This window comes from Populus trichocarpa, chromosome 10, assembly GCF_000002775.5.
Source record: "Populus trichocarpa isolate Nisqually-1 chromosome 10, P.trichocarpa_v4.1, whole genome shotgun sequence".
Classification (NCBI taxonomy): domain Eukaryota; kingdom Viridiplantae; phylum Streptophyta; class Magnoliopsida; order Malpighiales; family Salicaceae; genus Populus; species Populus trichocarpa.
The window spans coordinates 3,060,632-3,076,848 of record NC_037294.2 but is presented as its reverse complement, the minus strand read 5'-3'; the positions used below and the strand labels follow the sequence as shown (position 1 = coordinate 3,076,848).

The following is a 16,217-nucleotide window of genomic DNA, read 5'->3' as shown; positions in this document are numbered from 1 at the left end:
TTTTAATTGTGTTGATTCTTAGAGTAAAAAAAAAGTTACACCCTATAAAATGTTATTTTGGGTCTAAAATGATATGTTATGTTCGTTAATTGAAAGGCCTTGTAATTTCATGTTAGTACCATTAAAAATCAATGTATTCAGTTTTTTTGGGTTGGTTACTACGTCAAAAACACCTTTGTTTGCTTTCTATCAAATTTGATCCAAAAGGTCAGATTGCAAATTAGATCTAAATCAATATTTTTCTTATTATAAACTTTATTCTTGTCGTGTCTTTGCCCCTTCTTGACATTATCTTTGCAAATGCCATTAATACAGACTTTTTGGCATTAAAATTACTTGTAATTGAAGGCTTGATTGAAACAGGAGAGAAGTCTATGAGGGAGTGAGTGAGGAAACACAATTTTTTTTTACCATTAATGAATTTTGCAGATTCGCAATGGCTAAAGAAAATGGTGAAACACTACCAACTACGGAGACAAACAACCTCAAACTTCAGATTCAAAGGCTAACATAAATGATATAGAGGTTTAAAATGGCAATTAGTAATGTACATGTGATGTTGGATAGAGTGTGAAGACAATAATAAGAATGATGAATAAAGAAATGGGGCTAATCGAAAAGGTAACTTTGACAGAAGACCTAAACGACATGTAAACCATAACTTGGATGACTTTGATGATGAGGTGAGGATGATGACTTTGAGGATGAGGCCATAAGACATACAAAAGGTTTTTGACAACCTATAAACCAATGAGAAGATGAGTTTAGACATGGAGGCCAATTCAGCCATAGGGGATTTCCAAAACTATTGGCATCATGATGAAGTTGATGGTGATTTGGACTTTATCAAACTTAAAATTCATAATTTCCAAGGTAAAAACAATCCCAAGACTTATTTGGAGTAGGAGAAAAATGTAGATTAGATTTTTTGTTGTTATAATTATTCTAAGCAAAAAAATATGAAATTTATGGCAAGTGAATTTGTTGATTATATAATTATATGGTGAGATCAAATTGTGACTTCTAAAAAAGGAATGGGGAGAGATTTATTGCTAAATGGGATAATATGAAGCATTTGATGTGAAATCATTTTGTGCCTAATCACTACTGTAGGGAGTTGTATCAGAAACTACAGGGTTTAAGTTATGATACTAAGAGTATTCATGATTATCATAAAGAGATGAAGGTTGTGATGATTCGAGCTAAGATAGTGGAGGAAAGGGAGGCCACTATGACTAGGTTTTTAAATGGGCTGAATTGCGAGACCGTCCATATTAGAGGGCTACAACATTAAGTAGAGTTAGAGGACATGATGTATATGACCACTAAAGTGGATAGACAACTTAAAAGGAAGGGGCGTCATAACCACCATTCAATTTGACCACTTATTTTCCTTATTGATGACCTAATTTGAGGAGAGAGAAATGTTTGGTGGATAAAGTATGTAGCATGATAATTGATAGTGGTAGTGGGACAAATATAACTAGTATGGATTTGGTGGATAAATTGAACTTGCATATCACTAAACATCATGTTCCTTATAATTGCAATAGATTGAATGATTGTGGTGAGGTAAAGGTGTTTAAACAAGTTCTTATATCCTTTTCATTGGAAAGTATTATGATGAAGTATTATGTGATGTAGTTCTTATGCATGCTAATTACTTATTATTAAGTAGATCTTGACAGTATGATAGAAAAACTATGTATGATGGATTTAAGAATATATATTCATTCGTGAAGGATGAGAAGTTTGTGGTTGTAGTTTCTTAATGTTCCAAGAAGGTTTACGATGACCAATTGAAACTCAAAAGGGATAAAATGGTTGAAAATAAGAATTTGTATGCAAGGAAAATGGATATTCATAATATCTTCCTTGTTGACAAAGTTTTACAAGGTTTTGACGATGAAACATTATTTCTTTGATTTTTTTTTAAAATTACCTTATATTTTTAAAATCCTAAACTAGTTTTTTTTTAACATATATAATCACCTTACATTTTTTCTTTGAAACTCTTTTTTAAAAAATTAATCATATTATTTTTATTAATATCCTAAACTATTTTAGGATCAATTATACAAAAAATTTTGGATTAAAAACTTGTTTTATTTTAGAAAAATTGTTTTTCTAAACATTATATAATTAAGCATTTTAAATTAAATCTTATTCCTATTAGGATATTACCAAACTCAAATATTTATGAGTTAAATACTTTAATTCAATATTAATCCAATTAGGAAAAATAATTCTATAATTAATTTAATTTATGATTTTAATCTTAATATAAAATCATTATTTTATATATGGAGGGGTAAAATCATAATTTTAGCCCTGAATATACCTATATGTAATTAGATATAAGTTACAGGGGTAGTGTTGTAGTTATATCCTAAAAAACCCCAAACAAAGCTTAAAGGCAGAATTGTAATTTTGCCCCTATTTTTTTCTCCTTGCTTTTTCAGCAGCTACTGATGGTATAGGCTGCCCACGCCAGCGACAACCTTCAGAAGTAATGTTGGCGTTGTACTTGGTGGCAGCACAGAGCAGCAGCCCTTGTGTTGCACCAGCTGACATTATGCGTAACAACATTTGGTGCCGCTGTGTTCGTTGCCAGCATGCCAGCAATGCTGCTAATGGCTATTGCAACCATCTAAAACTATTTTTTTTTATTAATTTTCAACCAAATTTGGCCGGAGTAGTAGCCATTTGTTTTTGAAAAATCATGAGAAAAGGTTTTTTTGGGAAAATAATTTTGCACAAAAATTTAATTCGCAATTAACACCAATAATAATAATAATAATAATTAAAGCATGCAATCAACAACTTTAATTGTCTAACGATTGCTCCGCTACAACAATTGAGTTTTCCAAAACACATATACGCAATGAGAATAATAAATTAATTTTTTTTTTTAGAGTTCTAAGATCATGTTAGATAAATCTAGAGGATTTTATGGTTTATACGAAGATTACTTGAAGATCAGATGTTCTTATTGACTTTGAATAATTGCTTCAATGCTAGGTTGTCGCAAACCATAAGTCATCCAAGTGTCCAACCTCTAATGATAATCTACAAGATTCAGAAGTGAGAAATCTCCTAAACTCTTTTAGGAGAAAGTGATTAATTTATACCTTTGAATGCTAACTCTTTTCTTTTATGTTTTTTAGGTGTTTTGTAACTTACATAGTTTTTGTACGTTGTACTAATTAGAAAATAAGTAGCATAACATTCTATTTATAAGAAAATTTGAAAACCCTATAAATAGCAAAATATCAATTCTCCTCTTAATAATATCACATATATTATTTTAGAACAATTTAAAAAATTTATTCAATCAAGTCCCTACTTGAGTTTTCTATATCTAAAACTATAATTCTCTATATAAATTACACTTTAATCCTATATTTAAAACTTATTTACAATAAAATCACACATGGTTAATCATTTCATTTTTATTTCTAACCGGTGGTTCTTATTTATTTGAGTCATTAGATTTTCTAATAAGTTGACCCAAATATAAATCACAATCCTAAAAAAATAGAAATAAATTAATTTAATAAATTAATTTATTATCAATTGTTGCAACAATTGATTGATTTATATTTGAAGATTAAGTACAATGTCTAACAACCTGTCATGATCCCTCAAATATTAGAAAAGTTATAAGTAGTTTAACTTAACCTTTCAATAACTAATTTCTTAGTGTAATTATTGTTCCTTCATCAATAATATTCTGATTTAGATATTATAGCATGTAATGTGTCTATTATGTTAAATAATATTTTTTCTAAACTCCATAGTCATTGATTATTTGAACAAGATTTGAAAGTCTTTTCAAATCTCATTCCACCTTATGCAATGATTTACAATCAATACTATTTGAGAACAAATGAAATATTTTTTTTAATCCACCTAGGCTGATGAATAATCTCTTGATTATTTAAAGACCTTTATATAATTTATGTTATATTCAATATCTGTCCATTTGTTACTCTTGATTAGGATAACGTGTAACAAGATCAAAACATAATACTCCTTATATAAAGATAACTTAATGATCTCAAGTCTAAGAATCACTTATACAGTCGTCACGTGAGTCTTTCCATAAACACAAATGACCTCTGCATATAGAATTCTCATGCAAGTCGGTTTAGTGTACATGTCATTTGACACCTATATATTAGTTCTAGGTATTCCTCATACCTTAAGTTGTGAGAACAATTGCTTTATTTCATATAGAAAATAATAAAATATATATCAGTCTCAACAACTTTAATTAATATCCAGTCTTAATATAACATTGATCATGAACATTTTAGAAATAATCATTTGATGCAATAAGAATCTCATAATTATAATAACTTTATAATTTTATTTGTAAATTATTTTTTTTCCACATAAATTTATATTTACTCTAGATTTATTAATAAATATTAAATTTATTAATCAAATATATGATGAATATTAAAAATAAATAAACTTTTAATAAATTAAATATATTTATATGAACATAGTTATTGCAATGTAATCAACTGATTGACTACATTACATATACACTAATTATTTAAAGATTGCAAGGATAACCTTTGGTTTTGTCACATACAATGTTCATTAGCATATTCGAATAACATATGATTTAATAACTATATAAGATAGATAATTGAGATTAAGAAAATCCTATTCCTATTCCTCAAGCAGGGCATTCAATAGAAACTGGCGTCTGAAAAGAACGATACTCACGCACTTCGCTCCGCCTTCAGTCTTAATAGCGTGTTTGGAAGTGTGGTAGTGGTTGCTTTTCAAATAGCTTTTCGTGCCGAAATACATGCCAATGATGTTTTTTTATTTTTTAAAAATCATTTTTGATATCAGCATATCAAAACGATCCAAAAGGTACAAACCGCACTCAATTTTAGCAAAAAAAAAATAAAAAAAATTTGAAATTCGCTGAAAAGCAGGTTGAACAGCAGAGCCAAACGCTCCCCAACGGCGCAGGGGCACTGGACTCTGAGGTGACGAAAGAGGGGAGAACGTCGCTCCTTGACAAGTCGTTTGGAAAATGCATCATCAGTATGGGTCTTGACATTTGACAAGGGCAAACCGCAAACGTGTAAGGTTCAAGAAATATTTAAAAAAAAAAATGAAGGGTAACTTGAAATTACCATAACATGTCCTTAGAATCCCAAACTGAGATGGAAACCAGAAAAGTGAAAAGGGTAGTATAGGTAATAAACAATCGAAGGAAACCAAACTACATTCGTTTTTGCTCTTATATTATTACCCCCCCCCTCTCTCTCTCAATCAGTGTTTCCTTATCTTTTTCCTCAATTAATCAAATTATTTTACGCTACGAACTCTATTTTATCCAAAAACACGACAAGGCTGCAGTCTTTCCGTCTAATATAATCGTACGGTCGCCGGAGACCCTAAAATCGGAGCTCTGAATTCATGGTGATAGCGGGTCCACCAGGTCCTTTTGCTTAATTTTTGTTTTTCATTTAGCTTGTGTGTTTTGATTTTAATGGATTGTTATGGGTTATCACTGCAGAGTATATGGGGAAAAGGAGGTGGTTTATTTTGGCGATTTTTGTATGTCTGCTTGCTTTCTCTTGTGGAAGAGGTAATTTTATGAATTAATACATTTATTTATTGCTCTCTTGTTTCTGTCAAGGGTAATTGCACAAGATTTTAGGTCAAGATTGTGTGATCAATTCAATTTTTTTTAAGATTTTTGGGCATGGAATATATATTAGTTGATATATTTTTTTTCTACTTGTTATTATGCAAATATACGAAAAGATTGAGGTTTGTTGGAGTAGAAATTGTAAGGGGTTTTATTATTTGCTGCAGAACTTATGGCCGAGCATAAGCACGCAGATAATCATCTAACCGCTTACAATCACTCTCTTGCAACAATATTGGTTGAGTATGCCTCTGCGGTAATAACACAAAACTCAAGACCAGTATGAACCGGAACGGGGTTTTTAAAGATTTATATGATTTGGTGACTAAAAGAAGCTTTGTGGCTGCAGGTATATATGTCAGATTTGACACAACTTTTTACTTGGACATGCCCGAGGTGTTCTGGTTTGACTGCGGTACTCTTATTAGTTGTAACATTTTCAATTTCAATCAGGTTTTCATTCTTTCAAAATTGGACTGATAAATCTTTGTGTGGAAACAGGGATTTGACATTATAGAGCTGCTTGTTGATGTTGAGCACTGCTTACAGGTGTGCATTTATTATGACTTGCATATATTGATTTAAGAGAATGAATCCTGATATCCTTTGCTTTATTCTGATATTATAACTCATAGGTTTGTTTTTTGTGGTGCTCTTTTGTCAAAAATTCTGATGCTATGATGACTGGATATAGTCATTTGTTGGAGTTGCAAAGGATCTTAATGCTATAGTCATCGCCTTCAGAGGAACTCAGGAACACAGGTTTGTCATATGCGTATATTATGTTGGTTCAATTATGCTTACCTTGTCAATGAAACCCGATTCTTAAATTAACTGTTATAGGGGGTTGCTCGCAATTTCTGCTAGCCAGCTGTGTAGTCAACTGAGCTATGCAGACTCTCCAGAGGATATAAAACACAAATGTTAGATGGTGAAAATATCAAAATATTATTCTTATGTTGCGTAATGAACATTCGAAACAGTAATGCATGGCATGCTCACAACGGAACAAAATCACACACTTTTATGTCAATATCAGCAGTCCTATACATGCAAAAAATTTTGTAGTATCCAGAAAATTGATTGGTTAATGTTGTATTGAGTTCTTTGCACATGGAAAGTTTTGGTAGTTGATGCAAATCAGAGGGTAAGAACCCTTGAACTCACGCAAGAAAGAACATGATGCGAATTCCGTGGATATAAAAATCCAGAAACCCATAACGAAGTAGATGAAAAACCCGGAAAACCAAAAATCAAGTTTGAATACAAAACCTTGAGCCAAAAATAACTTTGTACCTAAGAACCAAAAGTATTATAAAAAATTGAACTTGGACCCGTTGAATATAACGAATCGAAAACTCGAAGTATGCGAAGACGTCACAATGTTAGTTATACCTTAATAAGTAATCCTTTCAAATAATGCTCAACGTGCTGACTTTTAATGTCCTTGAAAAACATGGAAAAGCTGCTGACTTTGAATCCTTCATCCACATGGAAACTTTGACTTGGAAAAGCTGCTAACTTAGAATCCTTCATCAACATGGAAACTTTGACAATTCCAAGTTGTCTTTGTTGAATATGTAAAAATTGTCGCCTAGATTGTCCAAAGATAAAAAGGAATCCTTGCCTTTTTGGAATTCTTAAATCAAAAGGAAAGATAATCATAAACCAATTAGAAAAATAATACAATTCTCGCATAATAGCTTTTGGTTTTTGTTGTAAGGCCCTTTTGAGCTCTGATTGCTATGAAATTTTAATCCTATAGAAAAGGTCTCTTGAATCTTCTGGTAAAATTTTAGTCTAATCTAATGGTTGGATCGAAAGTTATGTTTGTTAACTTAAAACTGTATATTAGAAAAAAAATTAAGCTCAAAACCGCCTCTTTAATTTTCTTGGCTCTTGGCCTTGTAATTAGTCCAATTAATACCCCTAATGGATCTTTTCATGGTGCTTGTTGGTTCTCATCAGTAGTGTATTTAAATCAATGTGATTTGTGTGTATATATTTCATCGGCCAAATATTGATGAAAGGTGTAAAAGTGACAAGCATTGTTTTTGTAACTTAAGCTACATGCCACCATAAGAACCTCCATGCTGAATTTGATGTCTTATGTTTTGATTGTTTGGTCCTTGAGACAAGAATCCAACAAACAACTACAAGTCTTTGATGCTTGATTATCCTTGTTGCTTATGTGTGATGTGTGCTTGATTAGTATCGTGGTTCTTATTAGGGGCAAAATCTATTAAGTTCTTGATGCTCACAGATAGTGCAGAAAGAACTTGATGCGAATTTGATTCCATCTCTTTCTGAATTAGGTCTAAGTTGGTTAGGTCAGTTGTTGGAACTATTGTTGACTGCTTTTTAATGTGGTTTAATTGCATATTGACAGCATACAGAATTGGATTGAAGACTTGTACTGGAAACAACTTGATATAAATTACCCGGGCATGCCTGATGCAATGGTGTGAATTTCAAGTCTCTCTGAATTTGTTGATTGGGTTTATGCGGGAGTTCATAATTCATTCCTTTTTCCTTTTTTTTGGTTTCAGGTGCACCATGGGTTTTATTCTGCATATCACAATACAACAATTCGACCTGGAATTCTAAATGCAGTCGAAAGAGCAAAGAAGTATTATGGAGATCTTAATATCATCGTGACAGGGCATTCAATGGGAGGAGCCATGGCAGCATTTTGCGGACTTGATTTGGTGGTAATTATGAGTGACCATTTCTTGAAACAAGCACATATCACACACGAACAAATTTTCATAGGTGTTGAATTGTGGATTTTCTAGTCTGGCGCTGTAGCGCCCCTCACTTTATTATAGTATTTTAAAACACAACAAGGGGTGTTCAAAACCCAGTTAGGTTTGGTTTGGTTTGGGCCAAAAAATCCATCTAAACCCGGTTTTTTAATTTCTGAAAAAAATTACCTGGACCGAATCGAAAATCGATTCAAACCAAATCGGATCGGTTCGGTCTGCGTTGGTTTTTTTGCTTTAAAAACTAGAAAATCCAATACCATCAAAGCCTTCAAATTTCCCAACATTTCCCTAATCTGCCTGAACTGTTCCATTTGAATCTCCAAATAGAAGGAAAGGTAATTAACCAAAATGAAGCAACGGAAAAATATTTATACCTGTCAAGTTTCAAGATTCAACAAATAGCACTAAAAATCCAGGGTTTGCAACAAAAAATATCAATCAAATTAAGAACCCATTGGATCATGTCACACATAAAAGCAAATAAAGTATAATCATTTAGCCATCAAGCTTGGATATAGAGAGAAGGCCACGCTATGCAAGAAGGACAATACACTGTGAAGCTGCTATGTTCAGTCTAGTAGAATATAGAATGCCTTCCATACATCGATCATGGTTTCTTGTACAGGCTGTAATGTAATGCCAAAAGTCCATGGCAGTGGGTCTACTGGTGCTTGCACTAGCACTAAAATTGAAGAAAAGAGGAGCCAGTGAAGGATTATTTAATGAAGAAGCTGAGGACTGGAGTAACTTAAGAGATTTTCTTCAAGTGAATCAGAGGGTGGAAGGAAGATAGGCTAATGGGGAAAGTGATAGGGTAGAACTAGAGATAGGGCAGGGGGAGGTGGAGGGAGGCTACAGTAGTGATTTAGGGTTAGGTGAAAACTTTCTATTTATACTTTATTTTTTGACAGTTAGTTCAATTTTGGTTGAACTTGTTTACTTGGTTTTAGTTTTTTGAAACCAAAACCGGACTGGATCAAATGCTTTTTCTTATTTTTAAATTGTTTTTTTCTCAGTTTGTTTTCTCGCTTCGGTATTCGGTTTTTTTTTTGTTTTTCTCGATTGATTGATTTTTTTAAACACCCCTGCGAACAATCATTATGGTAAAAGAAGTGAATCTTTTTATTTTTATTTTTTTGGAACTGCCTTGTCTATATCCTACTTTAACAATTTTGACATAACTTATAACACCCATAGTACAATACACAAGCATATTAACCATGCAATGGATCTACCATTTAAAATAATGAATTTATCTAATTTAATAAAATTTCAGTAAAGTTTTCCTTGTACGGAGGTCTTATCTAAAAAAATTTGTCTCGAGTTAAAATCTGCAATACAATCCAAACTACATTTGGCTCATGCAACCAATACTCACAGAGAAATGACAATACAATCAGAAGTATTACGATGTCACCACATATTTACAGTTATCCATACATTAAGGTAGTCATTTATTTTAATATAGCGTGATATTATCTTAACTTAAAATATACTCAATCAGAATTTACATATCAGAATTCATTATTGATATCTACTTAAATAATAATATAACAGGAAGCTATGGTGTAAGCTGTCTGGATTGAGACGGTTGACAAGAAGTACCAAAGTTGAATTATAGCCTGGAATATTATTAATGCATTTTATATTCTACATTTTGTGTGACTTTACTTCCATATTATTACTATTGTATTTTATTTGCAACGTTTGGCTGTTGATGCCTTTGAAATGGTATTGAACATGCATTTATCTATCTCCAGGTTAATACTGAAGCCAAGAATGTTCAGGTTATGACATTTGGACAGCCTCGGGTTGGCAATGCAGCTTTTGCATCTTACTACAGTCAACTTGTGCCAAACACAATCCGAGTCACAAATGACCATGATATTGTACCACATCTACCTCCATACTATCGTTATTTCCCTCAAAAGACATACCATCACTTCCCAAGAGAGGTAACATTTGCTTTCTCAGGTGAATGATTGATGGATTTAGTATTAAGCTTGCAATGCAATGGATATATAGTCAAGGCATGTGAATTTTCTGATAATTCCATTTTTAAAAAGTCTGCACAGCTATAAATCAATCCATTGATGTTGATACTTTGCTTGGACATGTTGGATCTTCTATTAAAATATGCACTTGTGCAATTTAGCCTTCTGATAATTCAGCCTTGTCCTTGAATCGTGAGATTTTGGATATAGGCAATCTGTACCCAGTCAAGTCTCATCTAACTTTACAGCCGCACAGAAAAGTTCCTTGGGAATCATGCGCATGCACTAGGTTTCTTCAGCTTTTTAAAACAGTAATAACCTTTCTCTTAATTGCAGGTTTGGCTTCATAACATTGGAGTGGGAAGTCTGGTTTATGAAGTGGAGAAGGTCTGTGATGGTTCTGGTGAAGACCCAGACTGTAGCAGGTGACCTTCCCCGCGTAAATGATATTTGGGATATGTAGAAATTAATATATAGTTAACACAGTTTAAGAGAGACTCTTCTCCCAAAACGTTGCTACAAGCTCTTCAGCATTGAATTTTTTGTGCAGGTCGGTGGCAGGGAACAGTATTGCAGATCATTTAGTTTATTTTGGTGTTGAGCTGATGTGTGAGACATGGAGATCTTGTGGAATCGTGATGGATTCTCTTGCCAAAGAGTACGGAAAAATGGACGTCAAAGGAAATATTGTTTTTTCCAGAGATTCTTCTATTCTGAGAATGAAAACAGAGACAAACATTGGTGGAGATCGTATGTAGAATTCAGAATTTGGGTTCTCCTGCAAGGTGGCTGAGAGGCCACTTGTGAACTCTTCCCCAAGTAGGTTTTTCTTGATTTTATATTCCGAGCCCATCGTGTAGCTGATGACCACTGTCGAGGGGGGCGTTCTGTATATAGATTGATTTGTACATCTAAATCTTTTTTATTTATATTTTTTATAAGGGGAGTATATTAACAAAAAAAAAAAAACAACAAAAAAACAAACACTGCACAGCTTGGAAAGGGGGACACAACCCCACCTAACCTAAAGCAACAAAGAAGAAAGTATGGGCATATTCTGGAGAGAGGCTCTCTTAAACCTAAATAAGAAACAAATAAATAAAAAATGAAAATATTATCAGCAAATCCAAATATGAAGCAGTACAGAAAAGAATAACTTTAGAAACAATTAAATTGTTTTTATATTATTCAAGCTTTTGTATTTTATTTGGTAATACCTTTTTAAAAGGTAACGGAGAAATTTTTTTTAATCCTTATCCAAAAAAAAAAAGAAGAAAAAAACTCTTTGAATTGCATGTTTTAGAAGATTCTAATATCTTGATTTTTAAATGAATTGAAAATCAATTTATTGAAGAATAATTGTCTAGCATCAATCTTTATATTTCTTGGTCAGGATTTGTTATCATTGTTGGGTGGGGGGTTTATTTCCAAAAATGTTGGCTCTCAGTTCAAGATAATTGTTATGTTATACATTTTATCCTTAAATTTGATTTTTAACTTTTCCAGGTTTGTGTCATCGATTTTTGTTGTAAGTTACATAATCGCATGATCATGAGATTCACATCACCTAGACTTAGAAGATTGTTCCAATTATATATAATTGAATCAAATCATGTATTGAGATCTTTTGATAAAATTTGAATAGAGTCTTTTAACTTGCTTTTTGGCACAATATCAAGTTTTGCATCTTCTCTATGAGTGGTGGACTTATTCCTTAACTCTGTTATGCGAATATCATGATCACGCAACCTATAACAAGATTGATAATGAATCCCGAAAAGCTGAAACAAGTCTCGTAAGAATATGAAACAATGAAAACATGTACCCGACACCAACACTATTTGAATAAGAAACCCCACCCTATGAATACCAATTCGTGAATAAGAAGTATAAGGAAGAACACCATAAAGTCAGTTATACTTTGATAAGTTCAATTGTTTGTTTAAACAAAGAGAAAAATGTTGCATTATGCAAAACACTAGTTTATTCAAAACATCATGATTGAAAACTAAAAAACCTAAGTACACTCTAATAACCCTATTTATAATAAATGAAAGACATCGTAAACAATTCTGAAAAAAATAATAATAAAAGTTCTAAATAAAATAGGAAAAAATATCTTAAATCAATTAGGAAATTAATATAAATCCCACACATGAGCTCCTGGATCTTATTGCAAGGCCTTCTCGATGTTGGATTGATCTAAACTTTTAACATGATATAAAATAGGACCTCTGGAAACGTCTGATAAAATTTTAGCTATATCCAACGGTTGAATAAAAAATTATGCTTGTTAGCGTAAAAATATACAATAGAAAAAATCAGCCTAAGAATCCTTGTAAAAAAAGATTTTTGAACATTGAAGGAATCCTTGCTACACTTGAAAACTATATTGATGCCCATTAAAGATCCTTGTAGAATTAGAAAAAGCCTTAAAATTAGCTTTGGAATATCCTTTCATTATTAGGAAAGGAATCCTCTTCAAATGCCTTATCTTAGGGAGAAAAAAAAAAGAATCCTCTCCAAATAAAAAGTTCACAAGTCAAAAAGCAACAAATAACAAAATCATATTGCATCTATTAAATTCTGTCATCTTGCCTTGGTTAAATTTTAACTTGATGTAGAAAAATATGTCTGAAAACTCTTGGTTAAATTTCAGTTCAATCAAACGATTGGATTGAGAGTTATACTTGATAGTATAAAACTGGAGAACATGTACAGTTACACTAGAGTCTGAATTTTATTATTCAACTCTTTCTTGGATTGTATCATTCCATCTCTCTAAAGTGGCGAGTTTGTTATTTATTTATGTATCTCTTTGGTTTTGTACCGTAGAGTGATGAGTAAAAATTATCATTTGTGTGAGTGACTTACACCTTTATGATTTCCATACCTTTATGATATCAAATTGGTATAAGAGCTTTGGATTTACAACCATGGCTGTTCGCGGGTGTCATGTGCAAGAATTCAAGAAGGACATCCATGCTCTTGAAATGGATTAAATGAGAAGGTAAATCAAGCACCTCTAAGAATGTCTTGAACGATATAAGAATCGTGACGATGATGATAAGAATAATACTGAACTTAGTTCCTCTAACAATAATGAAGGGGGTGTCAATCCTTTCCATCGCAGACCATACCATGATGCTAGTGACAGTTGTTCTTCTCAACATCAATAAAGAAGGCATAGAAGACTAAGCTTATCAAGATTTTGACGTGAGAATTGATACTCCTGAATTTGAGGGGAAAATACAACCGGGCAATTTCATTGATTGGTTTCAAACTAGTGAGAGGATTTTTTATTTCAAAGAGTATCCTGATAGAAAAGTGAAGTTAATGGCTCTTAAACTTAGAAAATATGCTTCCTTATAATGAGAGAATTTTAAGAAGCAAAGGGCTCGTGAGGGCAGAAGTAAGATCAAGTCTTAGGAGAAGATGAAAAAGGATATTGAGAGGGATTCTTAACTAAACACTATATGTAAGAGACTTTTCTCAAGATTCATAATTTGATGCAATCTGGATTGACCGTAGAAGAATACACAATGGAATTGGACTTGATCATGCTTAAGTGCGATATTGTTGAGCTTGAAGAGCAAACAATAGCCCGACATTTTTGCAGAAATGTTTTTTTTCTTCATAATTTTGCTCTTTCGATGCCCTATCAGCCAACCTTAAGCAACTTTTTGGGCCTCAAGGTATGTTTTTATAGGCTCATTAAAAAATAATATCTTTTGCTGAAACAATATTTTTTTTATAATCTTACGCTTTTAACTACTTACGGCCAACCATAGGCAATTTTTGAGGTCTCCAAGTATGTTTTTGCATGTCTGTGCACATATCATAGCTTTTGCAGAAATGTGTTTCATTTTAGTTTTGTGCTTTTGACGACTGACCGCTCAACCTTACTCCACTTTTGGGGTGATGCGAACCCCATGATCATGCAATCACGTAACTCACAATGAAGATTGACATAGACCTGAGAAAGCTAAAAATCAAATTTAAGATAGAAGTTTGACACAACGATTACTTGTACTGAGACACCAAAAAGTATTGGAATAAAACCTCCACCCAATGATTATAATGAATTGCGAAGGAGAAGTATAAAAAGCGACGTCACAAAGACAATTATTTTTTAAAAAGTCAATTTTGAGTTATTTCAAGAACCAATGTGTGAGAATCATCTCAAAACACACATATAATTCATACAACAAGGTTTGTAGCCCTTACATTCCATTTCAAAATGGTATTTATAAAGTCCACACAAAGAAATAAAAACTTAATGGTCTAACATATGACCACAAATACAAAGATTATGTTTTAAAACAAATAAAATAACAAATCCTAAAACTCAATGCAAGTGTAACAACCAAATTTATTGCACAATTACGCATATGAAAATCCAAGTAAATTATTTTAAAAAAACATATCTACATGTACGATTAAGTCCAATAAAAAATTTAAATTTATTCTTGACATGATTTAACATTTAATTTGAATACCCTGAGATATTACAAAAGAGTGGAATATAATTACAATTATATTCTTTTCCAAAATAACATGCTTAGTACTTTCATGATTACATGTAATTAACTTATACAAAAGAGAAATATCCAAGCTACTAAAGTCTACCCGATGGTCTTGATCCTGGAAATTAGTTGAAATTGAAGCAAATTATTTTTTTGCACAGCAAGTATTACAACAACATAATATTTTTAAATAATTTACTAAGCGTCTATTTAATCAATGATTAAATCATTTATTAATCAATTCTGTCCCTAACAAGGGGACACCATTTCCTCGCATACCGGTCCCTTCTCACAGGGCAGGGCAATCTGGATTTCAATCACCAGTCCCATCTCACAGGGCAATGTGGTTGCACTTTTACCGGTCCCATCGAACAGGACTGCCCAGTTTCCTTTAACTTTTTTCTAACTTTACCGGTACCACGATTTTGTTTATTTTTATTTTTATTTTTATTTTTAGAAGTGATTAATTTTTGTTTGATTTGGTTATTATTAAAAAAATAATTAAATTAATTTTTTTAAAATTAAAACTTAATCTAAATTAGTTTAAACTGAGCAATTTTGGTTCGGTTAAGTTATTTTAAAATAAAAACTAGTTTTTTTTAGTTTGGCTCGGTTATTTTTGGTTTGGGTTTCAAACTGACCGGTTTTGATTCGGTTTTTTTGTTTCAGGTTTATAAAATCAAAACCGAATCGAACCAATCGGTTTTTTAAAATTTCTAATCAGTTTAATCGGTTTTTTCAATTATTTTTTTTATTTTCTCAGTTTAATCGATTTTTTAATTTTTTACTTACCCATAGTTTTCCCCCTTCTACATGTATGATTTTATTTTTTAATCAGTAATTTTCCTTTTACTTTTAACAATTACCATTTTTAAAACACACAATGATTTATGATTGTTTTAAAAAGACATAGTTTTTTTTTTGGCTGCTAGAATTCTAATGAAATGAAATTGCTTTATTTCTTTATAACTTGCATTAATTGGCATTAAAAAAAAAAACAAAGAAAATGCAAACCAATACCAAAAACCCTATATAATACCTTTTTATTATTACTTTTACTTTTACTATTATTATTTTAAAAGGTTGATTATTGTTATAATTCATTTTTACCACCAATTTCTATCATATTTTTAAATAAATATATTTTTTTACAAAATATCTTTTTATGCAATCCAAGCAAATTATGTTAATTTTATAATTATAATTTTTGACATCTTCATCTGTTTTATTTTGATTGGTGGGATAAGTT

The 16,217-nt window shown here is 31.7% G+C and overlaps 1 protein-coding gene across 2 annotated transcripts; it reads left to right on the top strand.

The window, feature by feature from the left end:
- Nucleotides 1–5,281: 5,281 nt before the first annotated feature.
- LOC18102254 (lipase) lies at nucleotides 5,282–11,383 on the top strand. 2 transcript variants are annotated; one of them, XM_006377993.3, is made up of 11 exons: nucleotides 5,282–5,470; nucleotides 5,549–5,620; nucleotides 5,851–5,939; nucleotides 6,033–6,098; nucleotides 6,185–6,232; nucleotides 6,378–6,445; nucleotides 8,073–8,145; nucleotides 8,233–8,394; nucleotides 10,209–10,403; nucleotides 10,779–10,867; nucleotides 10,993–11,383. In XM_006377993.3, the coding sequence occupies exons 1-11, from the start codon at nucleotides 5,449–5,451 to the stop codon at nucleotides 11,198–11,200; spliced, it is 1,092 nt and encodes a 363-aa protein (XP_006378055.2). In that variant the 5' UTR covers nucleotides 5,282–5,448; the 3' UTR covers nucleotides 11,201–11,383. The 2 variants fall into 2 exon arrangements, with proteins under 2 accessions (XP_006378055.2, XP_052312649.1); XM_052456689.1 differs by lacking the exon at nucleotides 5,851–5,939 and having other exon boundaries at nucleotides 5,291–5,470.
- Nucleotides 11,384–16,217: the final 4,834 nt, after the last annotated feature.